The sequence below is a fragment of the Caenorhabditis briggsae genome (assembly GCF_000004555.2).
Source record: "Caenorhabditis briggsae complete genome, chrIII, whole genome shotgun sequence".
Classification (NCBI taxonomy): domain Eukaryota; kingdom Metazoa; phylum Nematoda; class Chromadorea; order Rhabditida; family Rhabditidae; genus Caenorhabditis; species Caenorhabditis briggsae.
In genome coordinates this window covers 3,327,789-3,345,195 of record NC_013490.2, presented here as the reverse complement: position 1 = coordinate 3,345,195, position 17,407 = coordinate 3,327,789, and the positions used below count along the sequence as shown (strand labels likewise).

General features: G+C 36.8%; 4 protein-coding genes across 4 annotated transcripts in view; 2 read left to right on the top strand and 2 right to left on the bottom strand.

The window, feature by feature from the left end:
- CBG21117 overlaps nt 1-2,822 on the top strand; it is a gene marked incomplete at both ends in the record, with an annotated part of 4,251 nt that extends 1,429 nt beyond the window's left edge. Inside the window, one exon of the mRNA XM_002642692.2 lies at nt 2,715-2,822. Coding sequence (XP_002642738.2) covers nt 2,715-2,822 — 108 coding nt within the window. The remainder of the gene's footprint in view (nt 1-2,714) is intronic.
- On the bottom strand, nt 386-2,086 carry CBG21116 (the record flags this gene model as incomplete). The annotated part of the gene is made up of 2 exons (XM_002642691.1): nt 386-640; nt 1,973-2,086. The coding sequence occupies 2 exons, from the start codon at nt 2,084-2,086 to the stop codon at nt 386-388; spliced, it is 369 nt and encodes a 122-aa protein (XP_002642737.1).
- Nucleotides 2,823-3,051: 229 nt separating the features above from the next.
- CBG21115 lies at nt 3,052-6,294 on the bottom strand (the record flags this gene model as incomplete). The annotated part of the gene is made up of 5 exons (XM_002642690.1): nt 3,052-3,295; nt 4,001-4,351; nt 4,960-5,160; nt 5,303-5,545; nt 6,212-6,294. The coding sequence occupies 5 exons, from the start codon at nt 6,292-6,294 to the stop codon at nt 3,052-3,054; spliced, it is 1,122 nt and encodes a 373-aa protein (XP_002642736.1).
- Nucleotides 6,295-7,593: 1,299 nt separating this feature from the next.
- Nucleotides 7,594-17,407, top strand: part of Cbr-wht-7 — a gene marked incomplete at both ends in the record, with an annotated part of 11,243 nt that continues 1,429 nt past the window's right edge. Inside the window, 7 exons of the mRNA XM_045243542.1 lie at nt 7,594-7,605; nt 9,884-9,967; nt 10,325-10,507; nt 12,127-12,392; nt 13,427-13,683; nt 14,978-15,279; nt 16,082-16,520. Coding sequence (XP_045097252.1) covers nt 7,594-7,605; nt 9,884-9,967; nt 10,325-10,507; nt 12,127-12,392; nt 13,427-13,683; nt 14,978-15,279; nt 16,082-16,520 — 1,543 coding nt within the window. The remainder of the gene's footprint in view (nt 7,606-9,883; nt 9,968-10,324; nt 10,508-12,126; nt 12,393-13,426; nt 13,684-14,977; nt 15,280-16,081; nt 16,521-17,407) is intronic.

Here is a 17,407-nt window from a genome sequence, read left to right as displayed (position 1 = left end):
GCGCGGGAATTCAAATCCTCGTCCCTCCTAGCAACTTTTTTTTGAAAATTTTTCGCTTTTAACGGCATTTTTCGGGGATTTCGGATTTTTTTTCGAATTTTTTCGCTATAATATTAGGAAAATAGACAATTGTTCAAACATTTTAATGCAATAAAAATTTTTGGTCAGAGTCCCCCTTGAAATTTTAATTTTCACGAAAATTCCAGAAAATTTTAAAAATTCTGAAAATTTTAAATTTCAAAAAAAGTGAATTTTCGAAAAATTTCTGAGAATTTTGAAGAAAAAATCTGTAATTTTCTCAATTTTCATCATTGAAAAAATGCAAATTCGCTCCATGGACAACACTAAAAAATTTTTATTTCACAATTGTTTCGAAAAATCGATATTATCCAGCAACGACACCTTGAAGTCTCATCATCTTATTACTTCCTCCTCCTCTCTTCATTTTCTCCGTAACCGGTGCCAGTGTAGTTGTCGATGACATACACGGAACTACCGTACTCTGGTACTGTACTGGATATCTTCTTTGTGCGTATTGTTTTGCACTCGAAACACACATTGAATCCTGACAGTCCGCCGTTTTCGCTGCCAATACGGTGTCCACTGGAGTTAGGCAGTTCACCAGCTTGTTGACGGCTTTCTGGAACATTCTAGGGGGTTTTAGAGCATTTTTGGCGTTTCAAACATGTTTTGATCGCTAAAAATTAGGATTTTTGACTAAATTTGACCTAGAACCCACCTTTTGACATAAAAATGCTCGAAATTCAGGGTTATTGACCTTCAAATTCACTAAAATAATTTTTTCTGCAAATCCTTGTTATTTCTAAACCTATTTTTGGACTATTTTCATGTTTTTTCATGTACAAACCATATTTTGATGTACTAATTTTTCTGTTTTCTTTTTGTATTTTTCAATGTTCTGGCTGATTTGTTGATTGGAATTGATAAGACACCTTTTGCTGTCTGGGGGAATCCCCATGATGATGATGACAACGAACTTGGCGAAAGGAAAGGAATCGTCAGAATTCAATGATAAGGAAATGGAATTTTAAGAAAAACCTGTTCTCTGAATTTGAAAAAGATGGAAATACATGTGAAACACATACTTGGAAATGGTCCTAGAACGGGTCGCAAATTGGCTGAAAATGGACCATAAACGGGCGAAAAAACGTTCCAAAAAGCGCAGAAGACAGATTAAAAACCGACCTAAAACAGACCAAAAACAGCTCAAGAACAGCCCAAGAACAGACCAACAATAGACCGAAATCTGACCAAAGGCTGCTCAAAGACGGACCCTGCCCTAGCTTCCTTCGGAATCTGTATTTTTGAACCTATCTAAATGGACACGGTAGAAGAACTCAAGAGCTACAAAATGATACTACTTGGAGTACTGTATCTCGCCGCTGACCAAAGTTACAGGCCAAAACAAATAGTAAGGCGAGCCAAAACGGGACAAAAACGTGCCTCAAATATGGCCTGTCATAGTTTCCTTCATAATCATTGTTTTTGGACCATTGAAAATGGATATGATAGAAGAACTCGAGAGCTACAACATGGTAGTACCAGGAGTACTGTATCTTGTCTATTAGCAAAGTTACAAGCCACACACATGCCTAAGAAGAGCCGAAAACAGGCAGAATACAGGCCAAGAACGGACCCCCATAGATCCTTTTAGGATCAGCATTTTCGGACCAAGCAAATTGGATATGATGGAACAGTTCAATCGCTACAAAATGATACTAGTTGGAGTACTGTAGCTTTTCTATGAACGAAGTTATAGGTCCTGAACCGTTTCAACTACGCGGTCGCAATCTTATGGGATCTAACTTTGTTCATAGATAAGACACAGTATCCCAAGTAATATCATTTTTTAGAATTCGTCGAGTTCTATCATATCTATTTTAGTTGGTTCAAAGTTCTGATTCTAAAAGAAACTATGACAATTTTCCCCCAATTTTCAAATTCCTCCTACCTTCGTCGTTTTGGAGAACTTTGGTGCCCGGGTAGCTGCCTCTACATCAACCAAGAACATTGTCATAATCACAAAAAACGCCAAAAAAGTGGCAAAAATCGAATTTCGCGGCATTTTCGCTGGCCGAAATATGAGATATGTGTGACCTCACTAACCAACAACTATAATCCTCGAATGCATTTTGGGCGGACGAACCGCAAAAAAAAAGAGTTTAATCCTCTTTTCATGACAGAGAGAAATCCGATTTCATAGAGACGAAGAAGAGTTTTGGGAAACATGAACCAAAATTGAACAAAAAATAAGGAAAAAATGGATCGAAAAGAGAGCTCAAAATGGCTTGAATTTGCGTTCAAAATGGCTCAAAATTGGTCGAAAATAACGCGAAATCAGTCCAAACTGGGATAAAATGAGTCCAAAATGGCTCAAAATGCTTCCAGAATAACTCATAATGAGTCAAAAATGGCTTGAAATGGCCCAAAGTGACTCTAAATAACTTAAAATGAGTCTGAAATTGCTGAAAATGAGTCAAAAATGACTCTAAATGGCTCTAAATGAGTCTAAAGCAGCGTAAAATAAGTTTAAAATGGCTCAAAATAGTCCAAAATGGTTAGAAATGTGTCCAAAATGGCTCAAAATGGATCCAGGATAACTCAAAATTGGTCGAAAATGGCTCAAAATAGTCTTATATGAGTCAAAAATGGCTTAAAACGGCCCAAAGTGACTCTAAATGGCTTTAAAATAGGTCCAAAATATGTCTGAAATGGATCAAAATGTGTCTAAACGGCTCCGTCTGAATTGGCGGGAAATTCAAATTTTTCATATAATTCAAAGAATTTATTGGAAAAAATGAAAGAAATAAGAAAAAAAAATCGAATCGGTAGAAAGAAGAGATCATATGAAAAAGAGATGCATACACGAAAAAAATACGAATTTTCGAAACATTAAGACAAAAATTGAGCAAAGAATGGCAGGAAAAATGGTCTAAAACGGCTGAAAATTGACCGAAATTGAGTGAAAAGGGGCCTCGAATAGCCAAAAAATATCAAAATTGGCGGGAAATTCAAGAAGTCAGGAATCCCCTAACCCAACAGTACTCTCCTCATAATTGGCTCGATTTCCTCTTCGGATTCAGAAGATGTGTCGTACGGTACTGACGGAATTCCGGCGGAGCATCTCGCAGAGCACAAGAACTGCATTAAAGGCACACGATACTTTCCACAGAAGTCCACAAATTTCACATGCTCCACACGAGCATCGAAATAGACGCCTTTGCATTCCGGGTTGACACATTGACACGCGGAATTTAGGTATTCGATGATATCGCTGAAAATGAGGAAGTTGGGGTTACGGTATTTTGGATACTGTACTTCTAGTCTCAAGATATAAGTTCCTAAACGGGATTACTGTATTTTGGGCAATGTACTTCTAAAGATCCCAAGATCCGCTAGTTCCTAAATTTTGATTCCTTGAAAATTGGATTACTGTATCTCTAGTCAATCCTGCCTATGGTATTTTGGATACTGTAACTTCAATTTTGGTTACTGTGCTTCCAGTCTCAAAATCCTAGTTCCAGAATGGTATTTTGAATACTGTAGTTTACTGTACGTCTAGTGGTTTCTTACTGTACGTCTAGTGGTTTCCACAAAATGGGATTACTGTACTTTGAGTACAGTACTATGATCAAGGCTACTGTAGGTTTCAACACCTAATGTGTACTGTGATCAAGGCTAAACGACGGCCAATTGGATCAAATTTTGAAGCAATCACGTGAAGTTAAGAAAAGAAGAAAACGGGTGCGAGAAACCCACCCTGATAAATAGGGTCTAGTTTTTGAAGGTTACTGTAGAAGAATGCTTGCTGATCGAAGATGAGCAATCTTCGAGATTCGGATATTGTGGAGCAAAATTATTTGGAATTTCGGAATTTCAAGAATTCCGATTCATAAGATTCAGAATTTTGGAACTTTCAAACTACAAAATTTCCAAGACCTCAGAAAGTCCAAAAATTCAAAAAAAAAAGTCAACTTACGTTGGAATAAATTCAACCATCTCTGGAGTCATATTCTGCCGGACAATCCTCCCGGTTAGCTCTTTAAGCGACGGCGGACACAAATCCATATTATGAACGAACGAATGGACAAGAGGATTATTACGCAGGGACAGCTGTTGAAGACGTCGGAGATTCAGAATATCCGTTGGCAGAGTTCGAAGCTTGTTGTTGTGAAGAGACAGTGTCTCGAGCCAGTTTAAGTCTCCCAAAGTAGATGGAATTGTCTCCAAAATATTATCACACAGTCCCAGATTCTCCAAATTCTCGAGGGTACCAATTGAAGCGGGAATCTCACGAAGACGATTGCCACCGAAGTACAGGACGGTCAATCTGAAAGAATCGGGTTTTAAACTTGGACATAGCCGATGGAGTGCAGCTCATAACATCTTGAAAAATCCAAAATTTCGAATTAATCCAAATTGGAAAATTTAGAGATCCAAGAGTGTTTCAAAATGATACTAAACATGACCTTCTTAAATATCTGAAGTTTTCAAAAACTTCGAAATTTCAGACAAATCGAGTTTGGATTCATTTTGAAGCGCTCAACAAGCTCTATACTTTCCAATTTAGTGCAGTCGCATTTTTTGAATTTGAGAAAAGTTATGGATCAAAATTTATCAGCTTAACATTTTGGGTTCAAGCCAGACTTGGGATCCATAACTCCTCCAAAAATCGAAAATATCAAATTATTTCAATTGGAACGTATAGAACTCGATGAGCTCTCTCAAACGATACTAAACATGGATGTCTTGAAATTCTGAATTTTTCTGAAAATTTAAAAATCCAGACAAGTCGAGTTTGGTATCATTTTGAAGCGCTTTTCAAGTTCTATGTTTTCCATTTCGATCCGATTTGAAGTTTCAATTTTGAAGAAAGTTATAAGTCTTCGAAATTACAGTTTTGGATAAAAAACTGCTCCGAAAGCAGACCACACTTACGAAGTCAAAACGGAAATATTGGATGGACACGAGTCGATATAATTTCCACCCAAATGCAGAGTCTTCAGTTTTCTGAGGGTTAGAACAACTGGTGGGAAGTATTCCAGACGATTTCCAGATAAATACAAATGTTCCATATTCTCCAAAAGTTGCATTCCCTTTGGAAGGTGTTCCAGGAGGTTGTTGCGAGCGATGAGGGTTCTGGAATAATTTGGAGATCAGAAATTGTCGATTTTTGATGTAAAATTGGCATTTTGGGCTCTAAAATTAGCCAATTTGAGCCTTCAAAACGGCCAATTTGAGCCCGAAGAATCCCCCAAAAAAATGGGTCCACAAAACTCACGTCAAACTTCTCAACGTCCCAATTTCTTCTGGAAGTGCTGAAAGTGAATTGAATGAGACATCCAAAAACGAGACATTCGAGAAAGTTTGCAGCCCGCGAAGGACCACAAATGAGTTATGAGTCAAATCCAATTTTCGGATGTTCTGTGGATCGTATTGCTCAACTGGCTGCTCGACATGATATCGAATCGGAATCTCCTCGAGATTGTAGTCGTGGAGGACGAGCTCGTCGAGTTTTTGGGACCTGGAAAAAGGAGGAATTGATTGAGATTGTCTTGGAGCAAGGAGTCGAAAATTTGGAATTTTCAGAAAATCAAAATTTTTAGAATTCAGAATTTTTAGAATCTTCTGAAATACACATTTTTCTTGAAAATGGAAAAATCGCTCTAAAATCTGTTCTAGAAGGTCTTAAGCGATGACATCGGTACCATTGGAATCAGCAGGAAATTCTGAATCCAACGAGTCGAATTTCTGGAAATTCTGAAATTTGAAATTCAAAATTTCCAGAATCTTCTGAAAATCGAATCCAGTCAAAATCGGTATGGTTAGAATCAGCATAAAATTTGGAACAAGTCCAATTTTTCTGAAATCCCGATTCTTCAAAATTAAGGGTAATTATCCACCTCAATAGCGACTAAAAAGTTTATTAGTCAACTGATTAAAATTACACAAAAAACTAATCACTCGTCCTTATCACCTTTTTTTTCAACATGTTCCTAATCAGTGTTGTAAAACTGGGTAATAGGAATTGTACTCTAAAATATTCCTAATTCGATGGCGGCGACGAGAGACTTGGAGACGCAGAGAAAATTGGAAAAAGAAGAAGAAGACAAAGAGATGACTATCTGGTTTTACTCCTATAGCATCGTGTGACATATAGATTCTTTGAAAAATTTCAAAAAAAACGAACCCATTTGGATACATATTGGCATCGGTACGACGTGTAGGCCAAGCGGGGAGGAAGACAGAAGACGTTGAAGGAGTTCCAGACATTTTGTGATTCTAGAAGATTCTGAAAATTCAAGATCTAGAAAAATCGAGCGAAATAGACGATTTGGTTCAGGAGACGTTAAAAATGGAATTTTGAAGAACTAGAAGAATCAGAAGACGTCAAAAAGGACACATTTCTGCAAAAGAGACGACTCATAGGAGAAAGAAAAAGGATGATAATTTGAAGAAGAAGAAGAAGAAGAATAGGAGGAGGAGGTGGAGCGAGGGAATCTCCCCTGTCTTCTTCTTTTTATAAGAGAAGAGAGTGAGAGACGCAGACAGACAGAGAGAAGAGACAACTGGTGATGATAATGATGACAATTAGAAGACAAGGTGGGGGAAGACCACCTCTCGCTGTATCATAGTACGATTTTTTGATTTGAATGTGAATTTTGGATTCAAAATTTGGAAATTTCGGATTCTAGGACTTCGGAGTCAGCTGGAAAGGCGGTACAGATACCTAGATGAAATACGATTTTCCCGAAAATTTGACTCAAAATTTTGAAATTTCCAAAATTTCAACATTTGGATTTAATCGAAACATGAAGGATATCAAAACCTGAATCTCAAGATTTTAAGATCAGATGTCCCCAGCAAAAAATCTCATCTCAACACATCGACTAGGCTTTAGGCATCGTTTCGCGGCTGATGCAATTGGTTGAGGACATGAGATAAGACACGTGAACACGGCGAGAAGAGATGAAGACATAGAAGAGGAGGAGTGTGAAGTGACCCAGAAAATTTGGATTTTGAAGGTACTTTAATGGCCCAGAACATTGTCGAAAATTCCCTAATAGTCGCTGCTAAAGGGTTCAAAATAAGCCTAAACAGCTGAATATTGGAATATGGACATCAGGACACGCCGACACACTGAATGACTCTATAAGTTGTTCTAGAAGATTTTGAGCGACAAAATCAGTATAATTGGAATCAGCATGGAATTTTGAATCTAGTGAATTCAAATTTTCAAAGTTCGAAATTTTTTGAATCTTCTGAAACTTTATTTTTCCCTGAAAATGGAAAAATGACTCTAAAATTTGTTCTAGGAAGTTCTGAGCGATGAAATTGGCACCATTGGAATCAGCAGAAAATTCTGAATTTTTTAAATTCAAATTCTTAAAATCCAGATTCCCCATTTTCCAGAAAACGGAATTTCAAGATTTCCTGTTCGATTTTGATTTAATAGAGTTTCATGCAGTTGGTCCGAAATCAGTCCAAGATCCTGTTTGAAATTACCGAAGTTTGACTGGAAACTCGCCGAAATAGGTCTAAAAGGAACATGCAAAGTAGCCTAGTACAAAAATGGTTACAGTAGTCACATGAAAATGGCTTAAAATGGGCCAAAATCGACCTGAAAATGATCCGAAATCTAACTGAAAAATAGTCCGAATTTAGTCCAAAACGACCGCAACATGGTCCAACGCAAACATCTGTAGTCGAAAAATGGCTTAAAATGGTCCAAAATTAGCGATGAACACATTTAGAGGACATCCGGATGTGCAGACACACAGACAACATACAGAAAACGAAAATCCAGACATTTCCAGAAGCACTTGACGCAACTTCGATTTCAAAAAATCAGTGTGTCTGTGTGTCCGGATGTCTCCTTAAAAAACGACCACCAGGAAATTCCTGCTGTTTTTGACGTCTGAAAAGTTACTGTGTGTTTTCGACACTGAATTCCAGCCAAGAAGAAGAAAAAACCTGACCACCTCTGATTAAAAAAAAACTGTCAAATCGAATGATAAGGAGGAGAAGGGAAGAGATGTAACTTTTCGTCCCCCGTCTTCTTCCTAATTCGTACACTTGATTGCAATGGACAGCCCTAGGGGTAAACTATAAACGTTCTTTGAACTAGACTTTGTTCCCGAGGCAGATGAAGAAGAAGAAGAAGAAGAAGGCGTTGGAGAAGAAGAAGAAGAATACCTTCTTCTTCTTCTTCTTCTTCTTCTTCGTTTTTGATGGTTATCAGGCTATTGGAATCGAGAAAAGAAACGAAGGAAGCGGAAAAAGGGGGGGAGAGACAAAAGCTTTGAATATAGAAAACAGCTGTTTGGTCTCCTTTGATTCTTCTTGAAAGTCACAAAAGACAAGAAAAAAATGTGTCATCTGACTGGGTCTAAACGGAAAACATATGAAAAGTCGGTTTGGTTCCAAAAAATTGGGGTCTTGTCATATGTTCTCTATCTTTTTGATCTGCTTGTTTTCAATGGACAAAGTCGACATCCTCAAAGAATATCAATTTTCGCGAAAAATTGGCTTACAGTAACCCTGCTGTTTCACAGTATGCACTACTGTAGCTTCTACAGGACCAAACGAGGATTTAGCTACTACAGTAATCCAGGAGTACTCTAGCATCATTACGATCTAGAGGAGACATTCAGAAGATCAGAAGAATCCATTTTCTGCAAGAAAAATTGGAATAGATCAATGGACTCAGGATGTTCTTTAGAACGGTCGGCCGACCAGTCGCCACGGCCGAAAAGATAGGAACAAAAGAAGGATATTGTTCCTATTATTTGGTACAAATTGAAGACACAAGACAAAGGAACCACAAACAGACACGAAACGACGTCATTTTGTAGTCTGTACACATGGGATTCCCCCTATTTGTCAGCATTTTTGTATTAGATTACTGTAGGTTGTAGTCTGAAGTCTTATGACTGAAGGTTACTGTACACAACCAGGATTCAGACACTTCCAACAGGAGGAATAGCAACGTGATAGTTACTGTAGATGTGACAGGATTGAATCTAGCTACAGTAATCCAAGGTGTAGTCTAGCATAAACATGAGCTAGCAAGGGACCTTAATTACGATGATCCAGTCAGTAACTACAGTAATTCATGAGTACTGTATCTTGTCTAAGAGTTGAATACAGTAATTCTAGGATTCCAGGATAATGCAAAGAAACTACTGTAGATCCCTAACTACAGTAATGATTATGCAGGAGTACTGTATCCTTACCAGGGTCTAACTACAGCAATTCTGAGATTCTAAGCTGAACAAGTGCAGGATACATTAGGAGGGTTACTGTAGGTCTCCGCACTCGCTAAGCAATCCTGCGTGTCCTCTGGCCTCTCTGGCCGAATTTTTTCCTAGGCCACCCCAATTGATAGCCACTGATTGTGCTCTTATCACTGGTTGCAAATTTTTTTCAATTTGAAAAATGCAAAAAATGCTTTCCGATGGCTTATGCAATAATCAGAAGAACGGGAATCATCATCTCTTGATGACGTCTTCTTTCATTTTCTCCCCCAATTTGTGACAGTGATCTTTCTCTTTTAATTATAATTGTCATCTTTTTTTTTTAGAATTCAGAAGACACCTGACGGAGAGGGGCACGTCTTCTGACTTCTATTTAGTGAAAGGGAGATGAAAGGGTACTACAGTAATCCTCCTGAATAAGCCAAGTGTCTTAGGATTACTGTAGTTGGACCCTGGACCCTGGCGAAGATACAGTACCGCAGGGTTACTGTAGTAAGAGCCCTACAGTAATCCAATTGCTCCATTCCTCGGAATTGGATCCTGAAGAAGCTACAGTACTCATTGATTACAGTAGTTAGAAATAGCTATAGTAGTCCTATTCCTAGTTCATGATGATGCTAGAATACTCTTGGATTACTGTGGTTCGAGATCTGAAAGAGTACTGTAACTTCCTGAAAACGCTACAGTACGCATGGGTTACTACAGTTATCCTTACACTTTTCTGTAACTTGGCCCGTCCTACCGTAATCCTACTTTGCATCCTGAAAGGAATACTGTAGAAAAAGGGTTAACTCAAAATGACAAGGATTACTGTAGAATAAAAATTTGATTTTTCAAATTTCAAGAATTACTGTGGCTCCCGAAAGAAGCATGTGCTTCTTGTTGAATGTCCTTGGTGTACCTCTGAAAGGGTTACTGTAGATGTTTGAGCATTCAAGAGTTGCCGGATTACTGTAAAATTATTGAAGTTAGCTCAAAAAAAAACTGGATTACTGTAGCCAAATTTTTCAGGGAAGATTACAGTAGATTTTACTGTATTTTTGCAGGTAAATGGAATTCGGGCGGAACGAAGCTATATGCGTCAAGTGTGCGCCTACGTTCAACAAGACGATTGTTTCATTGGAAGTCTTACGGTAGAGGAACACTTGAAATTCATGGCAAAACTCAAAATGGGCAATGAGCACGGATCAGAGGAACAGCAGAGACGGGTGAAAAGTGTCATGAGAGATGTGAGTGTGGATTACTGTAGATTTCGGAAAATAGTGATGTTTGAAATTGGCTAGAATAGCCTAAAAATTGTCCCAAGAATCGCTTAAAATAGTCTAAAAAACTCTAAAATAGGCCAAAAATCACGAGAAGTTAGCTGAAAATGACCCAGAAATTTTTACAATCGCTTGGTACAAAAATCGGAATGCAAGGATCAAAATGGGCGGAGTTATAGCCATTTGAGTATTTTCATTTGTAACTCCGCCCATTTTGATCCCAGAATCCTGATTTTTGTACTAAACAAAATGAAATTCAGTTTTGAAAAAGCTTATGTTGTTTGAAATCGAATTTCAAATCGATTGATACAAAATCCGGATCTCTGGGATCAAAATGGGCGGAGCTAAGGCTACGCGAATGTTTTCGGGTCATAACTCCGCCCATTTTTGTACCAGTCGATCTGAAATTTGATTTTGAGTATTATGGTCTTATGTAAAATGAAATTTCTAATAGATTGATACAAAACGCAGGTCTTTAGGATCATAATGGGCGGAGCTTCGCTTGAAAACACTCTAATGATCATAACTTCGTCAATTTTGATCCAAAATTGATCATTTTGATATCATTCGATCAAAAATTAAATCGAAAATAACATGATCTTATGTAAAATGAAATTTCTAGTCGATTCGTACAAAAACGAGACTTCTAGGATCAAAATGGGCGGAGCTAAGACTTACCGAAGTTTTTCAGTGATAACTCCGCCCATTTTGATCCTATAATTATGATTTTTGTGAAAATCGATTTTATATTGAATTTTACATAATCTGGTGCGATCTAAAATCAAAATTCCAATCGATTGGTACAATTTTCATCGATATTGGATCAAAATGGACGGAGTTAACGCTATTTGAATGTTTTTAAGATATAACTCCGCCCATTTTGATCCAAAATCTAACAGTTTGGAATTAATTGAATAGAATTTTGATTTTAAGTCACACAAGCTGTTGGTACAAAATCCAGACCTCTAGAATCAAAATGGGCGGAGCTAGGCTCGAAAACACTCAAGTTATCCTAACTCCGCCCATTTTGATCAAAACTTGATTAATCTTGTACCAATCGATTTGAAATTGAAGTTCACACAAGCTCATGTTAAACAACATCAAATTCCGAACTGATTGGTGCAAAATTCATCGATTTTGGATCAAAATGGGCGGAGTTAAGGCAATCCGAAAGTTTTTGAGTCATAACTCCGCCCATTTTGATCAAGATTAATTATTTTTGTACCAATCGACTTAGAAATTGATGAATTCTGCACCAGTCGGATGAAAATGAATTTCTTTATCGATTGATACAAAATCCGGATCTCTGGGATCAAAATGGGCGGAGTTAAGGCTATCCGAATGATTTTGAGTCATAACTCCGCCCATTTTGGGCCTGCAATTCTCATTTTTGTATCACTCGAATTGAAATTGAAATTTCAGTGTATCGATACAAAAATCAATGAGATCAAAGTGGGCGGAGTCAAGACGCTCATTTTCAGCCATTTGTTTTCAGTAGATTTTCGACAATTTTAAGCCAATTTTTGGTAATTTTAGATCGATTTTACAGTCATTTTTTGGCCGATTTTCAACTGATTTCTCTGCAGCTAGGCCTTGAAAAAATCGCCGACTCGATCATCGGCACCCGCACACGAAAAGGCATCTCAGGAGGTGAGAAGAAGCGTCTCGCGTTCGCTTCGGAGATTCTGACGTCTCCGCCGATTCTGATTTGCGATGAGCCGACGTCTGGATTGGATTCATTTCTTGCCTATCAGGTGGTTTGCGTTTTGAAGAAATTAGCGGCTACACGGAATATGACGATTCTTCTGTCGATTCATCAACCATCCAGTCAGGTTTTTCAACAGTTTGATAGGTAAGGGGGACTAGTTTTGGAAGTTTCTAGGTCACCAGTGAATGCCTAGCTGGCAGTCATTGAAAGGCAAAAATTTGAAATTGAAAATCGATTGGTACAAAAATCAGAATCCTATGATCAAAATGGGCGGAGCTATGACCTAAAAATTTCGGATAATTATAACTCCTCTCATTTTGATCCTAGAATGCTGCTTTTTGTACCAATCGATTGGTAATTCAGTTTTACATAACATCATTCTATAGGCTATCAAACAACTTATGAGCGATTGATCCGAAATTTCTAGGGTTTAGATCACAATGGGCGGAGTTAGGGTCCAAAAATCGAAATTTAGGAATTTCGATGTTTTTTTCGACATTTCAGTGCTTGTCGCAGATTTTTTGTCTGGGTCTTCTGTAAATTTCGATTTCAAATCGATTGGTACAAAAGTCATCGATTTTTGATCAAAATGGGCGGAGTTAGGACCATTTGACTGTTTTTAGTGTGTAGCTCCGCCCATTTTGATCGTAAAATGATGATTTTTTACTAATCCACTTTACATGAAGGCTGTTAGATTCCAATTGAATTATCTATCGATTGGTGCAAAAATCAGCGATTTAGGATCAAAATGGGCGGAGTAAGGTGAATTTTTACTTGTTGGCTTTCAAATCCGCCCATGTTGATTCTAGAAATTTCATTTTTGTACCAATCGATTGAAAATTGATACGAGTTTTTGAAAAATGAAATTTTCAATCGATTGATACAAAAATCACAATTGTAAGATCAAAATGGGCGGAGTTATGCCAATTTATGTCTTTTTGGCTTTTAGCTCCGCCCATTTTGATCCTAGAAACTTAATTTTTGTACTAATCGATCAGAAAATTAATTCTAAATCAATAAACCACTGTAACATGCAATTCAAAATCAATTGATTCGAAAATTATCGATTTTGGATCAAAATGGGCGGAGCTATAATTTTCGAAACCATAACTCCGCCCATTTTGATTCAAATTTCATTTTTCAAAATTTCCAAGCCATCTACAGTAATCTTCTTCCAGTGTCTACATGATGGTCAACGGAACAGTGGCATTCTGTGGTCCCCAGATGGCCGCGGAGAAAATGTGGGCGGAGCTTAGCCTGCCGATTCCAATGAATTTCAATCCGTCGGATCACTATCTGGCGACGATGTCAGTCAAAGACGCGAAGGAGGAGATTTCAAAAATGGGACAAATTCAAAAAATTTGCACGAAATTCAAATATTCGGAGCTGGGAAAAGAGGTTTTCAAGGAGTCGAGTGGACGGGATGTCGATGAAAGTGAGAATTGCTCAAATTTTGGTTGTTTTTGGAAATTTCGAACTGCAACCTTCATATCATTGCTCAGCTCGTTGAGAGCTTTAAAATGAGCCTAAACACGACTAGATTCAGAATTTTTAAAGGGTTACTGTAGTTTTCGTGGTGAGACCCAATTTTCTTCAATTTTGAGCTAATATGGTCGTGTTTGGGCTCATTTTGAAGCATTTTTTGCGCTGATTACGGTTATTGGTGTATAAATAACTATTTACAGCGTTTTTCAGCTCTTTTCAGTCTTTTTTTTTCTAGGAGACCGTGATGGTTCCAAAATTCCGAAAATTTTAAAAATTCTGAAATTTGAAAATAATCTTTAAAACTCAGAAAACTTAAGTTTTGAAAAATCCAAAAATTCCAAAACTCTGAAATTTGAAAATCCTAAAATTTTGAAAATCTTATAATTCTGAAAATTTCAAAAATTCAAAAATTCAAAAATTCTGGAAACTCAAAAATCCTGAAATTCCTATCTTTATTATCAAAATTATTATTAAATTTGTTGAAATTCTAAAACTTTTCAAAAATTGAAAAATCTAAAAATTTCCAAAATCGAAAATTCGAAAACTTTAGAAATTCTAAAATTTGACAATAATTTTTGAAAGTTTCGAAATTCGAGAAAAATCAAAAAATGCTGAAAATCCAAAAAATCTGAATTCTCTGAAAATTGAATTTTAAAATTCCAAAAAAAAAGCCCTTTAATCTATTCGGAAGTTCAAAATTGCTAAAAATTTGAATGTTTGAAAATTTGAAAATTCGAAAAAAGTACCAAAAAAATTAAAAAATCACAAAAATGCAAAAATTCAGTCAAATTTTAGAATTTTAGAATTTTTTTAAATTTTTAAATTTTCGAATTTCAGAATATTTGAGTTTCAGAATTTTTGAATTTTCGAATTTCAGAATATTTGAGTTCCAGAATTTTTGAATTTTCGAATTTCGGAATATTTGAGTTTCAGAATTTTCGAATTTCAGAATATTTGAGTTTCAGAATTTTCGAATTTCAGAATATTTGAGTTTCAGAATTTTCGAATTTCAGAATATTTGAGTTTCAGAATTTTCGAATTTCAGAATATTTGAGTTTCAGAATTTTCGAATTTCAGAATATTTGAGTTTCAGAATTTTCGAATTTTCGAATTTCAGAATTTTTGAGTTTCAGAATTTTTAAATTTTCTAATTTCAGAATTTTTGAGTTTCAGAATTTTTGAATTTTCGAATTTTTATATAGCCATTTTCAGACTTTTTCAGCCATTTTTCCAATTTTTTCCAGGAGACCGTGCGTATTCCGAAGACTGGCGTCGTCGTTACGCCTCAAACTTCGGCCGCCCGTCGTTCGGTGCCTCATTCCTCCAACAAATCAGTGCTCTGACTTGGAGAGCCTCAAAGACGGTGCTCCGCGAGCCGACACTATTCAAAGTGCAAATATTTCAATCGATAATTATCGCAGTGCTGACTGGACTGATTTATACGAACAATAGTCCGATTGATCAGCAGAAGATCATGAATATCAATGGATCACTCTATCAAATGGTCTCCAATATGGCATTTATGTTTCAATTCTCCGTGGTTCATGTGGGTTTTCTTTTTAGGATTGAAAGTATTAATTTCAGCGATTTTGGATCAAAATGGGCGGAGTTATAACCATTTTAGTGCTTATGATCGTAACTCCGCCCATTTTGATCTAAAATCAACAATTTTTGCATCGATCGCTTCGGAATTTGATTTTTAATAACATGCAAAATTAAATTTCCGTTCGATTGGTTTAAAAATGATCGATTTTAGTGTGTATGACCATAACAAAACCCATTTTGGTCCAAAATTGCCAAATTTTGCACGAATCGATTAAGAATCTTCTTTGAGCTTGTGTAAAATTTATATTCACATCGATTGATGTACAAATCAGCGATTTCAGATAAAAATGGGCGGAGTTATATCAATTTTAGTGTTTATGACCATAACTCCGCCCCTTTTGGTCCAAAATCGACAAATTTTGTACCAATCGACTGGGAATCTTTTTTAAGCTAGTGTGAAATTAAATATCACATCGATTGATACAAAAATCAAGTATATAAGATCAAAATGGGAGGAGTTATACCAATTTTTGTGTTTTTGAGCATAACTCCGCCCATTTTGATCAAAAATCGGAAATTTTCGAAATTTCAGTCGTTTCCAGATAACTTTCAGAAAGTTTTCTAGAATTCTACAAATCTGAAATTGTGGAAAAAGCCGAAAATCATATTTTGAAAAGTTTATTTATTGAAAAAATCTTTTCAAAAAAATTTTTCGAAAATTTTTTTATTTTTTGCAAGTTTTGAAATGTCTGGAAATTTTCCGATTTTCCATTTTCAGCCAATTCATCACTTTAAATTTTCAGCACTTCTGTCTGGAAATGCCCACATTCACTCGTGAAACATCGTCGCGTCTCTACCGTGTCTCCGCCTACTTCATCTCGAAAAATCTGGCCGAACTTCCCTCGTACACTATCTCGGCCATCATTTTCACATCGATTTTATATTGGATGTCCGGCCTGATTCCGCTGATTGACTCGTTTTTAATCTACGTTTTCGTTGGAATTCTAGTTCAAAACATTGCGATTTCCATCGGTTACATGTTCAGCTGTATATTCGGAACTGTCAATTTGGCGGTGGCCGTTATGCCCATTTTCGTCGTCCCCATGATGGCGTTTGGAGGATTTTTCATCAATCAAGACACCCTACAATGGTACTTTGTGCCTCTGAAATACCTGTCATACTTTGGATACGGATATGAAGCGATTGCGATTGGACAGTGGACTAATGTGGAGGAGATACCGGGTCAGTTGAAGATTCGCTATCGATTGGTACAAAAATCTGCGATTTTGGATCAAAATAGGCGGAGTTATTTTAGTGTTTTAAACCTAGCTCCGCCCATTTTTGTCCTAGAGATTGTATTTTTGTACCAATCGATAGGGAATTGAATGTTTATGAGTAGAGATTGAATTCCAAGATGATTCGTAAAAAAACTAGGTCTCTAGGATCAAAATGGGCGGAACTAGGGGGCATTTGAGCCTAACTCCGCCCATTTTGATCCGAAATCGCTGAATTTGATACCAAATGAATTGAAAGCTGAATTTCAAAAAACTTCAAAATTGTATTCCAAAACAATTGTTACAAAAGTCTGTAATTTGGATCAAATTGGGCGGAGTTATCATCCCAAAGTGTTTGGATAGTCATAACTCCGCCCAATTTGATCAGAAATCGTTGATTGTTGTGTCAATCGAGTGGAAATTGCATTTTCCATGTTGTGTATAATATCAGCAAGAAGATTGCAAGTTGATTTGTGCAAAAATTATCGATTTTGGATCAAAATAGGCGGAGTTACGTTATCTTAGATCATAACTCGGCCCATTTTGATCCTAGAGGTCTGGTTTTCATATCAATCAATTGGAAGTGGAATTTTGAACGATTCCATATTACTCGCATTTTAATTTGCTACGGATTAGTGCAAAATTCAGAGATTTTGGATCAAAATGGGCGGGGCTAGGGGCATTTGACTGCTTTCAAGCATAGCTCCGCACATTTTGATTCAAAACCGATTATTTTTGCATCAATCGAATAAAAATTGAGTTTTATACAAACTCAAACTACTCACGATTCAGTTCTCTATTGATTGGTACAAAAATCAGCGATTTTGGATCAAAATGGGCGGAGTTATGACCATT